We start from the raw sequence: 24,786 nt of genomic DNA, 5'->3' as shown, positions 1-24,786 counted from the left end.
TGGTTTTGCATGAGGCTAGAGTTAAGCTGCATTCACAGTGACACTGACAATGGTTGTCAGATGCCGATGCCAGGGGTCGCCCGATAACATCGGCCGGTAGTGTGGCCATAGTCCGTCCCATATCCTTCACCAGTTTTTTACAGGGTTGGAGGAGGTTATGTTAGAATCTATTCTATGTATTTACTAGGTTAGATTTTAGCTTCTTAGGGTGGGGTGGATACCATAAGATCTCTGTGCTTGAATACAAGTGCTGCATAGTGGCTTCTGCTATTAAAGAGACGCCGAATGCCTGTGAATAAGCTTTCTTGTGTCATAAAGGACATGGCAAGTACTATACACTCTGTCCTAATTTATCGGAATAACCAGGCAAATTTTACAAATATATTAGGCGACGGGAGAAATGTTCTGTTACATATTCGAGATAATTCACTAGGATCTTGAAAAGCAAGTTATAAATACTCTGTTTCACTGTATTTATTAAAAGTTGTGCAGACATACATCAATTAGCCTTCAATGACTGTCATTTAGCACACGAGTGAAAGACAAGCATATAGTGTAGCATAAGACACTCTGAAAACCTAAATCACTTAAAAGTGAAATGCATACCATACACCACATTTGCAAACTTAAAAGAATCACTACCCTACTTGCATAAAACACCAGTAAGCAGTAATAATAATTTGTAGACAACTAATGACAACCAACAACAAACAAGATCCAGTACAATAGCTATAAGCATACAAGATATGCCACCCTTTTTGCTTGAACAAATTATTTTTTGTGGTTATAATCTAAGCCTAAAATTTCCAATAAACATTTTGCTTAGTTCATGTTTTGAATGAACTTGCGATTTCAGATCATAGATTCCAGACTATATCCGGATTACATTTTTGTCCTCAGGATGCCACAAACTTACTCTTTCTCAGACTAAACATATCAGTTTCTCATGCTGCATATTTTGTCTGTGAGAAAATTGGTCAATCTGCCCAAAGAAAACAAACTCTATTTGAATTTCACTGATTGTTGTCTGAAGTCTGTATGTCTGGGAGATAAGCTCAGCTATGGTGTGACTGCGCATGTGGTGGCGCACTGATTTGAAAAGATTGTCCGTCTCCAGCTGATGTTGGTCGTTGGTGGAATACACCAATATCGGAGCCATTGTGACCGCAAGCCTTACCGCTGTCACACTGACCAAACCTGAGTTGAGTGGCATTGAGTCTATGCCTATAGAATGGGCTGTCAGAATAGAGTAGAATAGAATAGAAAATGCACTGTGATATGCACAGTATCCTGTTATGATTTGTTTGGTCATGATTCCTGAAGAGTTTGATAAGTGTTATTTTCAAGGGAATCAAGATTGTCTGATCCCCATCCAAATCCTACAGGAAATTCAAAGTGGCTCATGAGTGTCTTCAAATTTTAGCCTGTAGTTTGATGTTGTTCACAAACTGTTACACCTTCTAAACTTTTCATGCTAAATAATGTCATAGAAGCGTGGTATTTGCCTAATCTACTTCTGGCCAGAAAGTGATTCTGGTAGTCAAAGGTTTTTGTTAATCATGCCTTTTGTGTTCTTGTGGTGGTATTTCCTCAGAAACTTCATCCCCTAACACTTGTTTCTACCGGGGAAACAAAATGCATGTTTCCATAGAGTTACCTTAAAAAAATTTTCAAGGTAACAAAATATTTTCTTAAAAATTTTCATCCCCTATTTTACCCCCTTAATGGGTGAATTTCCAAAAATGCTGAAACACGTATTTTTTATTTCTGACTAAAAAACTAAATATCATCTATTCTTCAAAATTGCCTTAATAGTGACATATTTTCAAAAAGCCTTTCCAGCCAGTATTTCATCCCCTTTAAGAGTGGAATTTTGAACAATCCCTCCTTAAACAATAGCTGCAGTTCAAAATCGACACCCTCTCCAAATTTCAAGTTTCTATCCTTAGCGGTTTCGGCTAGGCAGCTAATTTTCGTTGATGAATCGCCTTGACCCTATTTCACCTCCTTACTGGTTGGATTTACAAAAACTGTGAAACACATATAAATTCATTTGTAACTGAGAAGCCAAATACCAGTTGTCGTAGATATAATGTGAAAATGTTTTCACAATGAAATTTTTCATAAAACATTTCACTCCCCTATGGGTTGACTACCCATAAACAGTGAAATATATGTGTGTGTGCACCCCCATAGAAGTTCTGTTTCCACAAATAGTGAAAGACGTATCTTTTACTTCTAACGAAGAAGGCAAGTTCAAATTTTCATAGATTTAGGTTTAAAACTGCTTTCATCATGATATATTTCATAAAACACACCTTAGGGGCTGAATTTCCAAAAACACTTAAACAAGTGTGTTTTTCTAACTGAGAAGTCAAACACCAATTTCCACAGATACAACTTTAAAATGCTTTCATAGTTCTTTAATAACAATTTATTCTAAAAAAAAAAAAACTTCTTCCACTATGTCACCCCTATTGGGGCTAAATTTCAAAGAGTTATTCTGCCCGAGAAACTGAGTACCGATTTCCATAGGTCTAGCTTCAAAATTCCCTTAATAGCAACATATTTTCAGAAAACTTTTCATCCCCTCAAAAAATCTCTTATTAACAACACCTACAGAATAAGATCAACATCCTCTGCAGATTTCAAGTTTCTGTCCTTAATGGTCTGGGCTGGGTGATGACGAGTCTGTGAGTGAGTCAGTCAGTCAGGACATTGGCTTTTATATAGAGAGATTACATTTATTGTGGAAAGAGACATCACTATTAAGACTTAAATTTTTGGGTTAAAGCGCAGTATTTATTTATGCTTATGGCGGGGCATTTGGCTACAAAATTGTTGATTATGTAGTGCCCTCAAGAAAAAAATTGACTGATATGTTAAAAGATTTATAATAATATTGAGTGTATAGCTTGTAAGAAATAAATCGCAACAGATGGAACATGTTGTTTTGATATCCAATATTTGTACGTCGTGCAACAAAAAGAGTATTTTCACTTTCATCGCTGGTTACGCATAGGAAACAAAACTGCAATCAAAAGGGTATGTAAACTGCACAGATGCTAACGAGAGAAATTAACCTTAGAAGAATTTTTCTACCAACTCGATTTGGTTACCATATGTTAAAAGAAGTTACAACCTGAGTAGACATGAACGTGGTAAATGATGTTGAACATTAATTTCGCTTTTCCTGCCAACTCGATTTGAGCAATCATAGGGTCAACTCAGTTTATGAAATGGGCTAACCTGGGTTGGATTATTGCTAACCAGAGTTGAACATGTTGCATGGTAGGCAGCACTGAGTTATGGTTTATTTCATGCTAGTTCAGAGCTCACCACTGCTTTCACAGCAACCAAACCCATGTCATTACATTAATACTTGTTCAATAGATCATGAATACAACATTTCTTAATGATGTGGACCATGTTAGCTTAATGTAAGTTTGCATTACACATTTTTTTTTTTTTGTACTTCATACATTAAAGTTCATCTGTTGAGTTGGAGTTGTCACTCAGGAATTCTTTTAATTTATTTCTAAATCTGTCAGACTTTTACTGTAGATGACCAAAATTTTTGGGGCAGCATAATTTACCCTTTTCTGTGCCAGAGTCATATTTAATCCAGAATAATGAAGATCATCTTTTCTTCTAGTGTTGTAGCTATGCACTTTCCATTTTTTTTTTTTTTTAACTGGAAAGGGGTTATTAATAACAAATTTCATAATTGAATATATGTATTCAGAAGTTATTGTGAATATCCAGAGTACCTTAATCAAATGCCTGCAAGGTCGTCTTGGATGGGCTCCAGCTATTATATTCTGATTACACACTTTTGTGCAATGAATACTTTTTCTCTTAATAATGAATTACCCCAAAATATGATGCCATATGATAGCAGTGAATGAAAATAGACATGAATGGTTATCAGCAAAATTTGCAATAGCCACAGCAGTGTAATTTACTGAACCTAAACATTTCAGCAGATCACCAATGTTGTTTCTTCCAATTCAATTTTTCATCAATGCCTACACCCAAAACCTAGAATATTCTGCCTTAGCAACAGATGTCTGTTCAAAGTCTATATTTATCAATGGTGTTATGCCATTTACTGTACAGCACTATATATACTGTATTTTCTCAAAATTTTGTGAGAGTCCATCTGCAGAGAACCACTTAATAATTTTCTGAAAGGAACTACTTACAATTTTCTCTGCTCATTCTTTGTTGGGTGTTATTACTATGCTTGTATCATTAACAAAAATAACTAGCTTTGCATCTTCATGGATATAGAGTGGCAAGTCATTAACATATATTAAGAACAATAATGGAACCAACAGTGAACCCTGTGGGGACACCATTCTTGATGACTGCCCAGTTAGTGGGCTCTGGTGAGATTGCAAAAAATCCCATTGGGCGTCGGTTATCCAGAACATGTAATATTCGATCAGTGAAAGCATATATAGCTTTTTCCATTGGAAAGCCTTTCTGAAAACCAAATTCACATTTTGTAAGTACTTCATTTTTACAAACATGTGAAGCTACTCTTGAATACATTAATTTTTCAAGAATTTTGGATAAAGCTGTCAGAAGTGAGATTGGGCGATAGTTGTTAGCATCATGCTTATTCCATTTTTTACGCAATGGTTTAACAATAGCATATTTCAATCTAACCAGAAAAATGCCCTGTTTCATTGAGCTACTACACATGTGGCTGAGAATCCTACTTATCTGTTAGGAACAAGTTCTTGGCATTCTTTTGGAAATGCCATCAATTCCATGAGAGCTTTTACTGTTGAGAGAATTTATTATTTTCCTAATTTCAGTAGGAGAGCTAGGTCGAATTTCAGTTTTATGAAATTGCATAGATACTGCCTCCTCTGTATACAGCCTTCCATTTTCTAATGAAACGTTGGATCCTATTTCCTCTACAACACTTAAAAAATGATACTCTTATTCAGTTTGGTTGGGATACAGTCTTTCTGTGCTTTCAGTTGTCCTGTTTCCCTTTTAACAATATTACAAATTGTTTTAATTGTGTTATCCGAGAAGCCAATCTCAGACATAATGCACATACTTCTGAACTTTTTAAAAAATTTTCTTAATACAGTGCAGCAGTTTTTATAATGTTTGTCTGTTTCTGGATCATTACTCCTCCTAGCTATGATACATTTCCCTTTTCTGTTTACAAGATATTTTTATCCCTTTAGCAAGCCATGGCTTTTTACGTGGTTTCTTACAATTATATTTCACTGTTTTCTTGGGGGAAATTGTTTTCAAATATACTCACAAAGCTATTATGAAATAGGTTAAATTTTAAATTGGTATCAGGTTTCCTGTACACCTCATCCCAGTCTAACTGCTGCAAGTTTACCCTAAAATCTGCAATTGTTAAATCGTTAATTAAATGCAATGTTTTGAAGGACTGTTTTGCGTTACTGTATGGAGCTATGTCATACATTGTAACTAGCTGCGCATCATGATCAGAAAGACCATTCTTAACACGAAAATCTTCTAACTGATTAAATTTATCTTGGTCTACAAAAACATCATCTGCCAATGTGCTGCTTTCCTGTACCACCCAGTAGGAAAATCGGTAACTGATGTTAAGTTGAAAGACTCAAGTGATAGCTCAAGATCATTCTTTCTATCAGAAAATCTACACTGAAATCCCCACAGACAATAATTTGCTTCCCTCTATCTGACAGATAGCACAACAAAGAATCCAAGTTGTTTTCAGAAATAGCTGAAAATTTCTTAATGGGGACCTATACACAGCTGCAATTATAAAAGCACATGCTTCTATTTATTGCTCTACATTTTTTTTTGTTTCTAAATTTTCCATGCTATGACAAGTTATATTATATATGGCAACTCCTCCTCTCCCCTAGTGTCTCTACTTAAATTTGCTGAAAGATTACACCCACCTACATTTACCTTTTCTATATCTGTGATTATATGATGTTCAGGCAGGCATAGTACATCTACTCCACCCTCAGTTTCTAAATCTTCTAAACAAACAAAATGTCCTTACCTTCATTTACATGTCCGAACTGAAAGTTATCACAAGTCTATCTTCAAAATTTAAAGCTCAAATACCAAATATTGTGCCCTATACAGTATCCATCATGCTCGTGACTAATATCATGAACTCGAGTCGGGCCATCACTAACCATTGGCATTCGAACTAGGCAGCTACGGACAGTTAGTGTCGCTATTTTTGAATGTAAGAGAGAGAGCTACATGAGATTAGGCACAAGTATGGCATCAGCACACTTGCAGTCACTCGTCAGTAGGCCTGGTCAGAGCTGTAACTGTAACTGTACCATCTAAAATAGTATGTGTGAAATGGTAGATTTCTACCCTGAAAATGGAATAAACATTTCAAAAGTCTATCCAGGGCCACAAATGTCCATAAAAAAAGGTTGCTTCCTTCACTTAACAAGTATTGCTACGATGAACAATAACTTAAATAAAAGATAGGTGGATTCTACTGCCTCAGCAAGATGGGAGAGTAAATGATGCATTACAGTGATAAACTGTAAAACTGGTTGCACATACCCATGATAATTTCTCTAGATTAATTTAGTTTGTTTGTTGGTTTCTGTATTGCAGATACTAAAACAACAACAATGGAAATTCCTGGATGGAACAATATGTGAAACAAGGACTGATGTGTGCTGCATAGACATATGTAACAGAAAACAGTATTCACACTAGCTTTCGAACTCTTTCTCGCAAAAATATACACATTCACACACACAACCATATAGGTACCCAAATGCTGACTTCAGCAGCCGCAGCAAGACTTATTATAGTTACTAAGAACAGTTGATTGGACTGAAAGAGGTGGGGAGGGAGTGGGTAAGGACACAAGGGGGAAAGAGGGCTAGTGGGATTGTGCAAGACAGACCTTTCGACACATGACTCAATGGCTGCACAACAAGACAAAACGAGGCCGGAGAGTAGAGCACATAAGGTATACAGAAAGGGGGAAGGAACAATACATGACATGCATGGGGAAGAAGTGGCATGGACGAAAGAGAGAAGGGAAAAGGTAAGGAGAGTGGTGAACAGGTTAGTGGAGGATTAGGTAAGGGGGATTGCAAGAGAGTATAATGTGCTGGAGAGGATTCCCACTTGTGCTGGAAGTGGGTATAAAATTATCTGCACAGTGAAGCAGCTGTTTAAGCCATTTGTGTGTGGTGCACACCGCATTCTGCAACAGGATGGTCAACTCTGTGATTTGCCATAGCTTGGCTGTGGCCTTTTATATGAGTAGACAGTGTGTTACTTGTCATGCACACACAGAATGCTGTGCAGTAATTGCAGGATAATTGATTTATGACACGGCTGTTTTCACACCTGTTCCTGCCTTTTATTAGGTAGGAAATGCCTGTGACTGGGGTGGTAGAAGGTGGTGGGTGGATATATGGGATAGGTCTTGGACCTGGACCAATGATTAGGGAATGACCCGCAGGGTGCAGGACTGGGAGCAGGATTGGAATAGGGACGGACAAGAATATTCTGTAGGTTGGGTGGACAGCAAAACACTACTTTGGGTAATGCGAGTAGACTATCCATCATCTCAGGGCACAACATGAATTGCCCCCTGTGCTCTTGCAACTCTCCTGATCTAACCCTCCACTAACATGTGTCCTCAGAGTCTTTCACAATGGCATGCTTCAATAAAATCTTCTCAAGCTTGTAAACTGAGATGATTTTATTGTATCCTCCACTAACATGTTTCATACTGCCTCTCTTCTGTCCACACACCACTCATTCCCCATCCAGATAGTGGACTGCCTTCTCTCACCACTCTCTCTCTCCCCTTCCCTCCACGCAGGCACACTCTGCCTGCCTGTCTCTCTCTCTCCCCACTCTCCCTCTTCAGCTTCTTAACCCCCCATCTCCATCCTCAATCTTTCTATATCTCGTATATGCTCTATCCTCTGAACCCCTTTTATCTTATTGAGCAGCCGCCAAGTCATCTGTCGAAAGACGTGCTCACACTATCCCACTACCCCCTCCTTGCCTTGTGCATCCTTGCCAATCTCCTCTGTACCTCCTTCAGCCCAGGCAACTGCTTTCAGTAATCAATAATTGGTCTTGTCATGCTTGCAGCAGGGTGTGTTTGGATGTGCGTACTTTTGCTAGAAAAAGAGCTCTATAGCTAGTGTGTCTATGTGCCACACATCAGTCTGCTATGTGTGAGTGGTTGCCTTTTCCTTATTTTAAATTTAAAATTAAATTAAAAATTATTTACAAGGTGTGATACACCGCTTCTCTTCTGCTTTACTCACAACAAATAGCATACTGACAGTTATTGCTGTACACTGGTCAACTCTACAAAAGAAATGTATAGAATTTTTGTAGTACTAGTATCATTTGGAAGCACTTACCTGTATTTTGGACATCTTTCCTTGGACTTCAAGCAGCAGCCTTTATCAGTAGCCAGTAGTAATCACCTAGGAGTGATGCTCTGTGTGTTTTGTATGCCCTTTCGAACACATAAAAACTAAGTGATGGTAATGAACATCAAGTACGACTAGAGTTATCTCCAAATCAGTGTCGGAGTTGTAGGGCTTTGATGCCGATTAATTACAGTGCAGAATTCAAATTCCCACGTTTGCCAATTAAACATATGAAATTCACTAACTTCAACATATTTGCCACATTCTGATGTGCATGTTCATGTGTAGTGAAAAGGCTACAATACTAAGTCGCAAAATAATGTGTATTGGCAACAATATAGACTGAAGATTTAATTCTGAGGAATCTTAAAATTGCCTCCCTTCATCTAGTTTTGATTCTACATTTAAAGGTCTCACATGCTTTTTTACATTCCAAAAGAATTGAAAGTGTGTGTTTTGGTATTAAAAAAAGTTGGTAAAGCATTTGACATTCTTTCAGATACACATCCCATAATTCTTAGCAAGTGTTTTCAACAGTTGATGTCAAGATGTTAGCAAAATCTGGTTTAGAGTTTTCTCATCCAGCTCATTTTGCTTATTGTGCATGATGCATTTGGTGGTAAAGACGTGAAACCAGGGCTACTCATAGCAATTGTCAATGATTTGAAAATATCTCCAGCAGAAACACCTGTAGTCTCTGCAGTGGGATGGGGAAAAAGAATTAAATGCTCATCAAGCCAGAAATATGATGGTCAGGTCTTGTAATGGCTCTCTTATTTCTCAACATAAAAATGATCTGTCTGTTTTACTTGTGTTAGCTTTCTCTTGTAAGAAGCCAATGTCACTTCTCTTCAGACAAACAAATAAAAACTGCATTATTCATACATTTATGCAGCACATTAATTGCTACAACTATATGTATATATAATACCAAAGATACTTCAGACAACAGATAAAACAAGATATGAACTACTGCATTGAACCACAGGACAAAAACAGGCAGCCTCTAAAAAGAGAGAACTAAATACCAAGTGCCACAAATCTCCACTTACTACTCCTGCGAGGTACTTGAATAGTTAAAATTGAAATCAAGCACTGTATTGTAATTCAGACATCATTTATTCAATTCAGACATCATTTATTCAAAATACGCCACCAGTTTCAACAACAAAAAGTGTCATCTTCAGGCCTCAAGCATAATCTGCCATGAACATATGAATCTCAATGACAAAGATCAACAGAGCCTTCAAATGGAATCATTACAACTTATTAAGCATGTTATGCAAGCATGTGCAACAGACAAAGTTGAGTGTGGCGGGGCCAAAATTAACTGGATTCCATAACTTACAGTAACAAGACCTCCAATTGTCAGATGACAATGGTTGAAACTGGCAACATGTTTTGAATAAATGATACCTGAATTCCAATACAGCTGTTGATCTCAATTTTCATTATTCAAGTTCTTCACACCCAGCTGTTGCCTCACTGTCCTTGATGGATTTCCAGAGACTCCTGTGAGAGGTCAGGAATATTGAATTCATTTACGCTGTATAAAATATTCAAAACGGTCAATTTTTGTCCTCAAAATTAATTTCAGAGTCACATTCTGCTGTAGTTTTCAATACTAAACCAAGCCACTGAAGTGCCTCATTCTCAATTTTTGCTATTTTTATATCATTCACATAAATAAATACTATGCTCTCTCAAGCCAATGCCCAAAAAACCATGTTCATAATCTGATGAAAACTGCTGGTGAATTTATTAATTCAAATGGAACTGTCTTGGGCATGTCATAAAGCAAGTATACTTCCAGCTCACGTCTTAACCATCAACATGAAAGCACCGATTCTTGAGATCTAAGAGTGTAAAACATACAAGCAGCTTTAATCTATGGGGCAGTGGGTAACTACCTTTCACTGTAATTTTACTTAATTTTCTCTAACCTACACTGATGTTGCACTCCCCATTTTTCTTTTTACAGCTACAGCCTGGTTAGCATATTTGGATTAATGTGGTTCAATAACACACCTGGGCTTGGTTACCAACAATCTCTTTATCTCCCAGTGACAATTTCTGGGTCTGCTATTAGTTGGTTGTGTTTGTCTTTTTTGGGATGTAATTATTCACTAATATTTCAGTACATTTCTCTACTTCATCCCTAACAGTGCTTTTAATACAAAAATCTGGTTCGCCTGCTACACACACCACATGAGATGAGCTTCCACTTATGGCTTCCTAACTGTATCTCCAGCCTTGTTTAGTTAAACCTCAGCTTGGTCAAAAATATAATTTCCAGTTGCCATGTCTAAATTTGTAATACTTCCAGAAACAACGAACATCTTCAACTAGGATAGAAGCTGAAGTATTGGACTAAAATTTGTGTCAAGGTGCACAGGCTGTGAAGCAGTCACTGAAGTGAAGGATATCATGTTCGGCAGCGTGTTCAGTGACAGGATGGTCCACTCATTTCTTGGCCACAGTTTGTCTGTGGCCATTCATGCACACAGACAGCTTGTTAGTTGTCATACCCACATAGAATGCAGAACAGTGGTTGCAGCTTAGCTTGTAGACCGCATGACTGGTTTCACAGGTAGCCCTGCCTTTGATGGGATAGGTGATGTTAGTGACCGGACTGGATTAGGTGGCAGTGGGAGGATGTATGAGACAGGTCATGCATCTAGGTCTATTACAGACATATGAGCCATGAGGTAAAGGATTGGGAGCAGGGGTTGTGTAAGGATGGACGAGTATATTGTGTAGGTTCGGTGGACAGTAGAACACCACAGTGGGAGGCATGGGAAGGATAGTGGGCAGGAAACTTATCATTTCAGGGCACGCCGAGAGGTAATCGAAACCCTGGCGGAGAATGCATGTCTGTTGCTCCAGTCCTGGATGGCACTGAGTTACGAGGGGAATGCTCCTCTGTGGCCGGACGGTGGGCCTTTGGGAGGTGGTGGGAGACTGGAAAGATAAGGTACGTGAGATTTGTTTTTGTACAAGTTCAATCTGTATATTGAGCAAGCAGTAAAGGAAACAAAAGAAAAATTTGGAGTAGGTATTAAAATCCATGGAGAAGAAATAAAAACTTTGAGGTTCGCCGATGACATTGTAATTCTGTCAGAGACAGCAATTGACAAACTCTTAAATCATTGTGACATGGTCATTATCCAATAACATACAAATATTTACAGTCAGTGACCAAAAGCAGCATTTAATGCTTCATCTCTTGATTATAAACAGAAACAATACTTCGGGGCAATAGCTTACTCATGCATTATGCTTTAGATAAAAAGAAATCAACAGACTGCAACAAGAAAGTAACAGTAAGGTCATTAAACACCCAACATAAACACCAAATGACTTTTACACGATGTGTTCTTATTGCATTGGACCATAACAGCAGTAAACAGCAGGGTATTGTGACAGTAGGAACATTCAGCATAACATAACTTTAAGTTGAGTGATATCTAAGTTATGTACTCACAGATGGTCAGATGATGAGACCCATCAAAACTGTACACTGCAGCTACTACAACAGAAATACTAAACTGTGGGTACTACTTTAAATGTAAATGAGGTCAGAGAGATAAAGAGATGTATGGAGGTGAGGAAGTGTAATAGTAGAAGAATGAGAAAAAGGAACAGTAAATGATAATATTAAACAGCTAGTTGTGTTCCATTGCTTTACTAGCACACTGTAGTTATTCAATAAGCATCATTCGGTGAACATTATAGTGACGAAGTCAACTTTTGGTAGATACAGCCTGCACTTCCATTCATTTGTTAATTTCTAATTTGGACTTTTGCCACAGCTACTATCCACAGCCACTGGCATTCTGTATTTCAGTATTTCAATTCCCTGAGATTTTGAATGAAAGGGGGCAGAAAGGATTGGGGGGGGGGGGGGGGGGGGGGGGGGGGGGAAGGTAGGTAGGTAGGTAGGTAGCTACGTACGTATGTACGCAGGTACATAGATTGTGTGTGTGTGTGTGTGTGTGTGTGTGTGTGTGTGTGTGTGTGTGAGAGAGAGAGAGAGAGAGAGAGAGAGAGAGAGAGAGAGAGAGAATGCATGTGCACAGATGCACGGGTGTGACACTGTGTAAGACAAAGGCACCAAGCTTTAGCAAAGTTATTCATACATTGATAACATTTCACATGAACACTGGACAACAAACAAGAATGCAACACAAAACAGTCCTCACAATCACAGCTTCTCTAACACTTAGCCTATTCCACTGCAGTCACCATCACTATTGTCCTTCTACTTTTCAAAACAGTATTACAGTTACACAATTTCAAGAAACAATCACAGCAAGCAACCAGTTATCTTAATCTTGTTTTTTATATGCACACACAAATAACTTTCAACAGTCTTTTTATCAAAATATAATCCATACCATTTATTCAACAGTTACAATTAAATAAGGAGTTAAAAACAAGGGTATCATAGAAAAATTTTCTCTTGGGAGATTCATAATCAGTATTATATACCACTATTATTAAAAAATAACTTATCATTACTGCACACTGTCACGTATTTACAGAGATTTAAATTATACGATTTGATACAAATCATAGTTTAAGGTAAATATATTTACAAAGAGGAACACTTTGGATTTGGTAAGAAAGATGGCCTTTTAGATGGTGGCAATTTTTTCCCAGGAATTGCCATTAGACCCAGCCCACTGTTAGAACGACCACCTCTTGAACTCTTCTTGGGGCTATATTTTTTGCGCGGTGATGCTGAACCTCTACCTCTCCTGTTTTGAGAAACATAAGAGCAATACATGAAATACTATATATTAATCACCAACATGAGACTAATAACTAATTAACATTCCACTAAATATGTTCTCCATCTCAAAAATGGAATTCCGTACATTATGTGACTGTATTTATGAACAATTTAAGAGGTATAGTTACCAACTCACTGTATAGTTGAGGCATTGAATGGTTGATAGGCACATATACAACACTACAATGTTGCTAAGTTTTCATACACACACACACACACACACACACACACACACACACACACACACACACCTCTGCACAGGTACATTCTTTCGACTGGCTACATTGTATCAGCACTGCATCTTGAACTAGGGGCGAGGAGTTGTACTGGGAGAAGTAAGAGAGGGAAAAGAGGGGGTGGGGAGATAGGGGGACAGTGGCCAATGGCTGGGAGGGAAGAGGCCACAAGTGCACAAGATAGGAATGAGGAACTGGTGTAGGCAAGAGAAGTGCATGTGGCACAAATGGTGAGGAGTGAACAGGGAGGCAGGAATTGAACAGAAAAGGAAGAAGAGGTAGACTGCAGCGAGGAGGGTATAAGCATAAAATGAATGAAGTGAGGGGGCATGCAGGAAAGGGTGGGTGTGGGGAGGAGGGAGATAGGGGGGATCAGGATTGTGAGATTTAAGAATGTGTTATTGGACAACTTACATCTCATAGTTATGAGGTGTAATTGGGGAGGGGTGCTAGTGGGAAAGATGGAGGGAAGGGGCAGGAGGTGGGATTCAGCTGACGCAGATTGTGAAGCAGCCAGTGAAGTCTAGCTTCTGCTATTGTTGGGCAAAACTAGGCAATGGATAGCTGATTGGCAGTCATCCACGTGTAAAAGGCAGTGTAAAAGCTACAGCAGAACTTATATCTAGTATGACTGCTCTCACAGGTGACCCTACTTCTCACAGTATAGCACATGCCTGTGGCAGGCTGGAGAAGGATGTGCTGGGTGGGTGCCTAGGATAGGAACTGGACTGACTTCATAAGAAAGGTGACAAGACAAACTTAAAAAATTAACGTCCAGTTCCTTTACTGGCATCTTTTTCCAAAATATTCAAAAAAAGTAATTTATTAAAGTGCAGTTGCACACTTAAAAGTGGAAACACTTACTTAGCATATCACAATTTGGATTCCAGAAACACTCACTCATCAAACAGTTTAAGCCTTAAATAATATCACTGGTTGGTCTTTTTTGTGATCTTTCCAAGGAATTTGATTAAGTAGATCATGTTACTCTCTCAGAAAAACTCAGGTTTTATGGAACACACAGTGATTGGGGAGAACTCACAAAATGAGTCCAACTGGGTTCAATTTTGGGTACACTCCTATTCTTTATAAATGTGAATGACTTTCTACATAACATTCAACAAGTAAATTGGTATTTTTTGCAGATGATACTACGTTGTTGTTGTTGTTGTTGTTGTGGTCTTCAGTCCTGAGACTGGTTTGATGCAGCTTTCCATGCTACTCTATTCTGTGCTAGCTGCTTCATCTCCCAGTATGTACTTCTGAATCTGCTAAGTGTATTCATCTCTAGGTCTCCCTCTACGATTTTTACCCTCCACGATGCCCTCCAGTATTAAATTGGTGATACCTTGATGCCTCAGAACATGTCCTACCAACTGATCCCTTCTTCTAGTCAAGTTGTGCCACAAACTCCTCTTCTCCCCAATCTTATTCAATACCTCCTCATTAGTTATGTGATCTACCCATCTAATTTTCAGCATTCTTCTGTAGCACCACATTTCAAAAACTTCTATTCCCTTCTTGTCAAAACTATTTACCGTCCATGTTTCACTTCTATACGAGGTGCATTCAAGTTCTAAGGCCTCCGATTTTTTTTCGAATTAACTACTCACCCCAAATCGATGAAACTGGCATTACTTCTCGATGTAATCGCCCTGCAGACATACACATTTTTCACAACACTGACGCCATGATTCCATGGCAGCGGCGAAGGCTTCTTTAGGAGTCTGTTTTGACCACTGGAAAATCGCTGAGGCAATAGCAGCACGGCTGGTGAATGTGCGGCCACGGAGAGTGTCTTTCATTGTTGGAAAAAGCCAAAAGCCACTAGGAGCCAGGTCAGGTGAGTAGGGAGCATGAGGAATCACTTCAAAGTTGTTATCACGAAGAAACTGTTGCGTAACATTAGCTCGATGTGCGGGTGCATTGTCTTGGTGAAACAGCAGACGCGCAGCCCTTCCCGGACGTTTTTGTTGCAGTGCAGGAAGGAATTTGTTCTTCAAAACATTTTCGTAGGATGCACCTGTTACCGTAGTGCCCTTTGGAATGCAATGGGTAAGGATTACGCCCTCGCTGTCCCAGAATATGGACACCATCATTTTTTCAGCACTGACGGTTACCCGAAGTTTTTTTGGTGGCGGTGAATCTGTGTGCTTCCATTGAGCTGACTGGCGCTTTGTTTCTGGATTGAAAAATGGCATCCATGTCTCATCCATTGTAACAACCGACGAAAAGAAAGTCCCATTCGTGCTGTCGTTGCGCGTCAACATTGCTCGGCAATATGCCACACGGGCAGCCGTGTGGTCGTCTGTCAGCATTCGTGGCACCCACCTGGATGACACTTTTCACATTTTCAGGTCATCATGCAGGATTGTGTGCAAAGAACCCACAGAAATGCCAACTCTGGAGGCGATCTGTTCAACAGTCATTCGGCGATCCCCCAAAACAATTCTCTCCACTTTCTCGATCGTGTCGTCAGACCGGCTTGTGCGAGCCCGAGGTTGTTTCAGTTTGTTGTCACACGATGTTCTGCCTTCATTAAACTGTCGCACCCACGAATGAACTTTCGACACATCCATAACTCCATCACCACATGTCTCCTTCAACTGTCGATGAATTTCAATTGGTTTCACACCACGCAAATTCAGAAAACGAATGATTGCACGCTGTTCAAGTAAGGAAAATGTCGCCATTTTAAGTATTTAAAACAGTTGTCATTCTCGCCGCTGGCAGTAAAATTCCATCTGCCGTACGGTGCTGCCATCTCTGGGACATATTGACAATGAATGCGGCCTCATTTTAAAACAATGCGCTTGTTTCTATCTCTTTCCAGTCTGGAGAAAAAAAATCGGAGGCCTTAGAACTTGAATGCACCTCGTACATGGCTACACTCCATACAAACACTTTCAGAAACGACTTCCTGACACTTAAATCTATACTCGATGTTAACAAATTTCTCTTCTTCAAAAAAGCTTTCCATGCCATTGCCAGTCTACATTTTATATCCTTCCTACTTCGACCATCATCAGTAGTTATATTGCTCCTCCAATAGCAAAACTCCTTTACTACTTTAAGTGTCTCATTTCCTAATCTAATTCCCTCAGTGTCACCCGACTTAATTCGACCACATTCCATTATCTTCGTTTTGCTTTTGCTGATGTTCATCTTATACCCTCCTTTCAAGACACTGTCCATTCCGTTCAACTGCTCTTCCAAGTCCTTTGCTGTCTCTGACAGAATTACAATGTCATCGGCGAACCTCAAATTTTTTATTTCTTCTCCATGGATTTTAATACCTACTCAGAATTTTTCTTTTGTTTCCTTTACTGCTTGCTCAATATACAGATTGAATAACATCGGGGAGAGGCTACAGCCCTGTCTCACTCCCTTCCCAACCACTGCTTCCCTTTCATGTCCCTCGACTCTTGTAACTGCCATCTGCTTTCTGTACAAATTGTAAATGGCCTTTCGCTCCCTGTATTTTACCCCTGACACCTTCAGAATTTGAAAGAGAGTATTCCAGTCCACATTGTCAAAAGCTTTCTTTAAGTCTACAAATGCTAGAAACATAGGTTTACCTTTTCTTAATCTAGCTTCTAAGATAAGTCGTAGGGTCAGTATTGCGTGTTACAATATTTCTATGGAATCCAAACTGATCTTCCCCGAGGTCGGCTTCTACTAGTTTTTCCATTCGTCTGTAAAGAATTCGCGTTAGTATTTTGCAGCCGTGACTTATTAAACTGATAGTTCAGTAATTTTCACATCTGTCAACACCTGCTTTCTTTAGGATTGGAATTATTATATTCTTCTTGAAGTCTCAGGGTATTTTGCCTGTCTCATACATTTTGCTCACCAGATAGTAGAGTTTTGTCAGGTCGGCTATCCCAAGGCTGACAGCAATTCTAATGGAATGTTGTCTACTCCCGGGCCTTTGTTTCGACTTAGGTCTTTCAGTGCTCTGTCAAACTCTTCACGCAGTATCATATCTCCCATTTTATCTTCATCTACATCCTCTTCCATTTCCATAATATTGCCCTGAAGTACATCGCCCATGTACAGACACTATGTACTCCTTCCACCTTTCTGCTTTCCCTTCTTTGCTTAGAACTGGGTTTCCATCTGAGCTCTTGATATTCATGCAAGTGGTTCTCTTTTCTCCAAAGGTCTCTTTAATTTTCCTGTAGGCAGTATCAGTGAGATAAGCTTCTACATCCTTACATTTGTCCTCTAGCCATGCCTGCTTAGCCATTTTGCACTTCCTGTCGATCTCATTTTTGAGACGTTTGTATTCCTTTTTGCCTGCTTCATTACTGCATTTTTATATTTTCTTCTTTCATCAATTAAATTCAATATTTCTTCCGTCACCCAAGGATTTCTGCTATGTTATAATAAATCCTAGTAGTGAGAAAGCAACAGAAGAATTGATAAATGATATTTTCCAAAGAATTATTAAGTGGTTCTCTGAAAATGGACTCTTCCTAAATTTTGAAAAAAGAGAGAGAAATTCACTACATTCAGGTCTGTACAACAAATAGGGTCATACCAACAACTGATGTAGCACATGAGCAGAGGTCAATAAATAGGGTAGGATGCTCCAAATTTTTGAGTGTACATATTGATGAAAACATGAATTGGAAGAAGCACATTACTGAGATTTTCAAACAATTGAGTTCAGTTTTTTGTATAATTGCTAATCTAGGAAACTAACATATTTTGCATATTTCCACTCAATAATGTCAAATGAACAGTAACAATAATTTGTGGTGTTCACCTGTGGGCATCATGTATGTACCTCTTTCAGGAGTTAATACATTTTAACTGCACTGTCACAACACATATATACAATTTGAGAAGACCAGTGATGTCCATACTTACAACACTACAGGGAAAAATAACCTTTATTACCCACTGCTACAGCTGTCAGTTGGAAAGGAGTTCAATATGCAGCAACAAAAATTTTGGATCATTTGGCCAATAACATAAAATGTCTGACAGGTAGTGAAGCAAGTTTTAAATCTAATTTAAAATCATTTCTCCTGGGCAACTCCTTCTATTCCATTGATAAATTTCTACTTAAAAATTGGTAACCAGTAAAAAAAGTGTAGCTGCATGGACAGGACTAAGAATAATAATGTGTTCATTAATGTTAACACTAATCCTGTGCACATACCCTGGAACCCGAATTGTTCCACATCATTTCAATAAAAAAATCATTCAAACGGTACAGGATACATCTAACTAACTAACGTGAATCTTCTGCAGGGGTATGATGCACATGGCAAGGAGTTGGGAGTAGGTGTGGGATGAAGATGAACCAGGACATTTCATATATTGAGTGAGTGGCAGAATACCACTCTGAGAGGCTTGACAAGACCTGTGGGTAGGATGTGAAGCATGTTGACTCTGCTTCACGACCTGTAGCACCTGAATTCTCCTGTAAAATGTCAGTTTCACTGAACTACATAGATGAGATTTGCTATTACAATGCATATTTTGCCTCAATCTAAACCCCCCCCCCCCCCTTCTCATTGTCCTCAATAATTTCCCATTAGCCCTGCCACTCACCCACCTCCACCCTTGTCCCAATGGCCACAAATTTTATCCATACTACATTTACACTCACCTCTCCATAGCCTCCATCTTCCGCAGTTCTATCTCCACCTCTCAGTCCAATTTTCCTTGAAATGGTGAGCCAAACTGAACTTACCTCAGCCTGGACAAGAGGGAGCTTACTGTTGGCGCATTCCTATTTGTGGACTCGGTGCCTCCCTCAATTAGTTGTTGTCACCCTTGCTCGCAACCGTCCATTCTCATCCCTATCCCACCCCCCACCCTCACCCACTCCACCCAATCAACTCTTCATCCTCACCCTAGTTAAGTTACACTGGTGGTACAATTTAGAAGTGCACGTGTACATACATTCTGCACTAATGAGCTCTGGAAAAGGGCACAGCCTGAAAGCTTAACAACATTTTCAGTCTTGTGAATGAAATTTTCACTCCGCAGCAGAGTTTAAGCTGTTATGAAACTTCCTAGCAGATTAAAACTGTGTGCCGGACTGAGACTTCAACTCGGGACCTTTGCCTTTCGTGGGCAAGTGCTCTACCGACTGAGATGCCCAAGCACGACTCACGCCCCGCCCTCACAGCTTTAATTCCACCAGTACCTCGTCTCCTAACTTCCAATCTTCACAGAAGCTCTCCTGCAAAACTTGCATAACTAGCACTCCTGGAAAAAGGATACTGCAGAGACATGGCTCTGCCACAGCCTGGTGGATATTTCCAGAATGAAATTTTCACTCTGAACTTAATCTGCCAGGAAGTTTCATAGCAGCATACACTCCACTGTTGAGTGAAAATTTCATTCTGGAAACATCTCTCAGGCTGTGGCAAAGCCATGTCTCCACAATATCCTTTCTTCCAGGAGTGCTAGTTCTGCAAGTTTCGCAGGAGAGCTTCTGTGAATCTTGGAAGTTAGGAGAGGAGGTACTGGCGGAATTAAAGCTGTGAGGATGAGTCATGAGTTTTGCTTGGGTAGCTCAGTCAGTAGAGCACTTTCCCACGAAAGACAAATGTCTTGAGTTTGAGTCTCGGTCCGGCACACAGTTTTAATCTCCCAGGAAGTCTCATTTTCAGTCTTGCTTATGTGTCTCCTGACCACTCAACACAACCATACAGTGAACTATTACCTTTGCTTCTTCTATTATTCATAGTCAACCAAAGACTTTCCATTACCATACCACTACATCTCCACATGACTACATTTATGGTTATTAATTAATTACTTTACATGGATAAGAACTTGCATTACATAATAAAATTCTGGCATGCCAAATTTCAACAGCAAGACTAGCCATCAACTGTTATGGTAAATGTTACTTCAAATAACATGAAGTAATTTGTTATAGAAAAATTAAGTGTCAAGGTACTGTTTTCCAACACCTGCATAATAAAACTACAGTACTGATCACTATATTTAAGTTTTAGATTTTTTATTATCTGTCCAATAGAGAAACAAATTATCAGTCAAGTGATTTAACATACCTGCCTCACAACTACAATCTAACATAAGTTACATTTAACCTAATTGCAATAAATGACTAGCTGTAGTTGTAGAGGAAAAAGAAGTGAAAGCAGATGTTGGTTTAAAAATTGTGGTGCTGGTATCCAAGTAGAAGACTATTCATAGGTCTGCCATACCCAACAATTGTACTAGCAGAGATGTAAGACAATCATATTAGCTGAAACACACTAAATCTGTTTTCACAACAACCAGTAGGGTATTTAAAACTGATGTCACTGAATTGATTAAACATGAGTACATAGCTACTGATATGCAACATACCAGTTTATTTTGATATATATAACAACAGATGAAATCAGAATCCACGTATATTCACAGATATCTTCAACATCACATTAAAAGGTCTACCAAGACATTATTAATCATGTATTTCTCATGTTTTGGACATGTCACAGTCTTAAATGGAAGACAAATCTGAAGAAACCTTTACAGTGCTACTGCTGAAATATAAGGGTAGGTGGGAGTAAGGCAGAACCAGGCAAGGACACAGCATATACTTACCCTGATTTTCCTCCCCGACGGTACCTTTTTGTTCTTCTACTAGAACCTCCCCTTGCTTTACGTTTTACACCTCTTCTAGGACTGCTGAAGTACGGTGAATCATGTCCAATGTTATCAGCGCACAACCAATCTTCCTCTTGAGAATTCTGAGGTTCTTCTGGTGTTTCTTCTGCAAGCTCAGCAAGAAGTACTGCGCAAGGTAACACAATAAAAAATAAAATGCTTTGTTAAATAATAATTTGTCAATGAAATTTAATTTTGTGAGTGTTAAAAATAAGGAGAACTTTTGTTGTGTTCACATTTGTTGAGTTAAAGCGGATTTTCTGGAAGTTCCTGGTTTTAAATGGATACGTCTGAAATGCTAGTTGCAGGAAATCATCTACAGATTGCATAAACATAGCAAGTGGTAAATAGTAACATCATCTTTCCTTTACAGCCTGGGCACCGAAGGATGACATATTTGCAGTGACAAGAACTCCCTTGCCCAGTATGCTGAGGGTCTGGCCAAGGCCTTCACAGACAGACATTAACCCCCCCCCCCCCCCCACCCTGACCTATTCCACAAACAGATATCCCGTGCCCTTTCCCCTCACATCCCAATCCTCTCCAACAAGCAGTCAAAAAGTAGTGCCCTCTTCGTCGTCACTCAGGTTCACCCCAGACAGGAATAACTGAACCAACACTTCAATTACTTATCACCATGCCCTGAAATGAGGGACATCCTATCAGAGATCCTTCCCACCCTTCCTAAGGTGGTGTTCCACCACCCACCCAACCTCTCCAACATCCTATTCCATCACTAAGCCACTCCCAATCCCAACCCCTTGCCACAAAGATCATATACCTGTGGAAGACTCAGGTGCAAGACCTGCCCAATCCATCCACCCACCACTTCCTATTCCAGTTCTGTTACTGGTTCACCCTACACCATTAGGAACCGCCCCACCTGTGAAAGCTGCAATGTCATATACCAGCTCTGCTGCAATCATTGCACAGCTTTTTATATTGGTATGACTACCAACCAGCTGTCCACCACGATGAACGGCCACCACAAAACTGTGTCCAAGAGCCTATAGCACAACATGCAGCTGAACATAATAAGCCTGATTTCAGTGGCTGCTTCACTACCTGAGCCATCTAGATCCTCCCCTCCATCAGCAGCTTTTCTGAAGTGCACAGATGGGCATTGTCCTTACAACAAATTCTCTGCTCCTGTGATTATTCTGGCCTCAACGTGCGGTAACATACTGCCCCACATCCTCCGATCAACAGTTTCCACCGACTCTTTCTTATCACCTCCTCCCTATTCTTGTCTCCCACCCTCTTTGTTTTCTGTCCTGTTCCAACGCACCCACCCATCTTTCCCAGCTCCTCTTCTTTTTCACTGCGTTTTTCCCACCTCCCTACCCTTTGACCTCCTGATGCTGTGCCTGTTAGCATCTAGTCCCTGCACATTCTGGCTGACAGTGCTCCTCTCTCGCACCAGCCACACACTGCTATCCCTTCCCCTTCCCCATCTCCTCCACACTGCTGTTTCCATTACATATGATACTTGCATTCTGGTCTGAACTCCCGCAGTTGGCAGTCATATGCGCATGAGGTGTACTTGCTTGTGTGAATGAATGGTGTGTGTTTTTCTTTTTCTCATGAAGGCTTTGGATGAAAGTTTGTGTATGAGAGTCTTTTAATTGTGCCTGTCTGCAGCTAAATATGTCAGTAAGTGGCAATCTATCTTTTCCTGCATTGGACCTGAAGTCTCCATTGTTTGATTTCCATAGAAAGAAATATTTATGTAAAAAATAATTTAGACAGATGAATGTTATGTTGATCTTGCCTGATTGATCATTTGTATTCGAGTCCTCCTCCTTATCTTCTACAAAGTCCAGCCCCTGACTGGGTTTGCTTGGGACACAAGTCATCAATGTACCTTTTTATTCTGTCCTTGGTTCATTATCTCCATGCCTGCTGAACTCATCAGACATTTTTGTAACTGATTTTAAGTGGTACTGCATTACATTTAGCTGCCACGAAAAACAGAAATTAAAAAGAGCCAAGGCAATACATTTCACATTCTGCTAACAGAAGAGACTTAGTCAAAGTTTCTAAATTTCCACACAAAAAGCAATGATGTTATTTGCCATCAACTTGAGAAATCTCAAGTAATGTTAGTTGGGCAGTAGTCCCTTTGGAGAGTATCTTCCAGAAATAGCAGAAAGTAATGTGTGTAAAAAATAGAGTCTTAAATTCCTGATCACTGTAGAAGAAACAAAGCCCAAAGTTCCATCAAGAGAGCCAGTGTCAGCTGCAACAAGACAAGGCCCAAGATATGTGCAGCCTCAAACACCTGTATGCCTAACGCAGTTATATATTTCTACCACCCGAAAGTTAGAATGTTCCGTGAAGTGTGCCAGTCAGTTGTTAATGATGTGAGCCTTTATGCTGCTCTTCATGATTATCATCCTACAACTTCAATAATTGTAAGATTACTTTATTCCATTTTCATTAATAAATCATTTGTCATGTTTTCCTGATAAATGATTTGCTTATGAATGAAAATAATTAAAGAAAACTGAGCAGTTATCAGTAATTACAGTTTGTTACTGAAACACAAAAAGATGGAATTACTCCATTTTTACCATCATACTCATTAGATATTTTTCCCTTTATTTCCTATACAATACTGGTGGTTACCATATCATATCTACAGGAAACAGTGAAATGCTTATGAGGTATCATATCATTAAACTTAAGATTCAGTAATTTATTTAAGCCATCCAGACTCAAATGGTCTAGTTAATGTTTCAAGAAACATTTTCTTTTGAGAAGAATCTTCACTTTACTAGGTTTACATGCCAAGTGACCATAAAAATTTTGAGCATAAATTATTGTTTATTTACAAAAAGACACGGTTCATTAGAAAACTCTAATTCCCTCTTTCCAGCAATCAGTTTACTTTCTATGAAAAGTCATTAAACAGAGAAATTATCGATAAGTAAAGTTTTCACTTACCTGAAACTACTTTTGTTATTTGAACTTTTAAGCTTCTTTGTTTCCCAGATTTAACATTATTCTTTTGTTGTGCTAATCTTTTTCTGATATAGATAATATGATTATCTGAATATCATACTAACTAGGAAATTAGGAGATGGAGAAAATTACAAACCTGAGACATTTAGATGAAACTCGGTAACCACCGCATAGACATACATTTTACCAACCAAATAGTATATTGAACTAATATACTTTTGCAGTTATCTAACCTACAGTTAAACAAATTATTACCTGATTCAAAGCTACTACATCACTACTGAATTTAGCCCTTGTATCATTATAACATCGGTCTCGTAAACTGGGAGAATGGTGTACTGACCACATGCCCCTTCATATCTGCATCCAGTGATGTCTGTGGTCTGAGGATGACACAGTGACCAATCGGTACCGTTGGGCCTTCATGGCTATGTGGGTGGAGTTTAGTTTATCACTATAAAATAAAATTTAACTACAAATTTCACTAATTATACTTTATATATTGCAGTTCACATCTAGCCATCAACTCACTAACACCTATATGCAGTTCACATTAAGCGAGCATCAAGTTAAAATCTCAATGAAAGTCAGTTGACAAGGACATAAAGTTGTGACTTGTGTTATTATCTGTTACGCATTTACTTTAAGTTGGTACCTAGCTATCAACCAGTCAACACTTCCATGTCAAAGTCTGTCTTTACTATTTTATTAATTTCTCCATGTCAATAAC

The 24,786-nt window shown here is 39.1% G+C and overlaps 1 protein-coding gene across 3 annotated transcripts in view; it reads right to left on the bottom strand.

The window, feature by feature from the left end:
• Positions 1 to 11,543: 11,543 nt before the first annotated feature.
• LOC126094677 (Bloom syndrome protein homolog) overlaps positions 11,544 to 24,786 on the bottom strand; it is a 207,352-nt gene continuing 194,109 nt past the window's right edge. For all 3 annotated transcript variants that reach the window (XM_049909187.1, XM_049909188.1, XM_049909189.1), the window contains 2 exons: positions 21,030 to 21,219; positions 11,544 to 13,174 (listed from right to left, as the gene is read on the bottom strand). In XM_049909187.1, coding sequence (XP_049765144.1) covers positions 13,009 to 13,174; positions 21,030 to 21,219 — 356 coding nt within the window. In that variant the 3' untranslated portion in view covers positions 11,544 to 13,008. The remainder of the gene's footprint in view (positions 13,175 to 21,029; positions 21,220 to 24,786) is intronic.

Source organism: Schistocerca cancellata, chromosome 8 (assembly GCF_023864275.1).
Source record: "Schistocerca cancellata isolate TAMUIC-IGC-003103 chromosome 8, iqSchCanc2.1, whole genome shotgun sequence".
NCBI classification, from domain to species: domain Eukaryota; kingdom Metazoa; phylum Arthropoda; class Insecta; order Orthoptera; family Acrididae; genus Schistocerca; species Schistocerca cancellata.
This window is presented reverse-complemented; position numbering and strand designations above follow the sequence as displayed.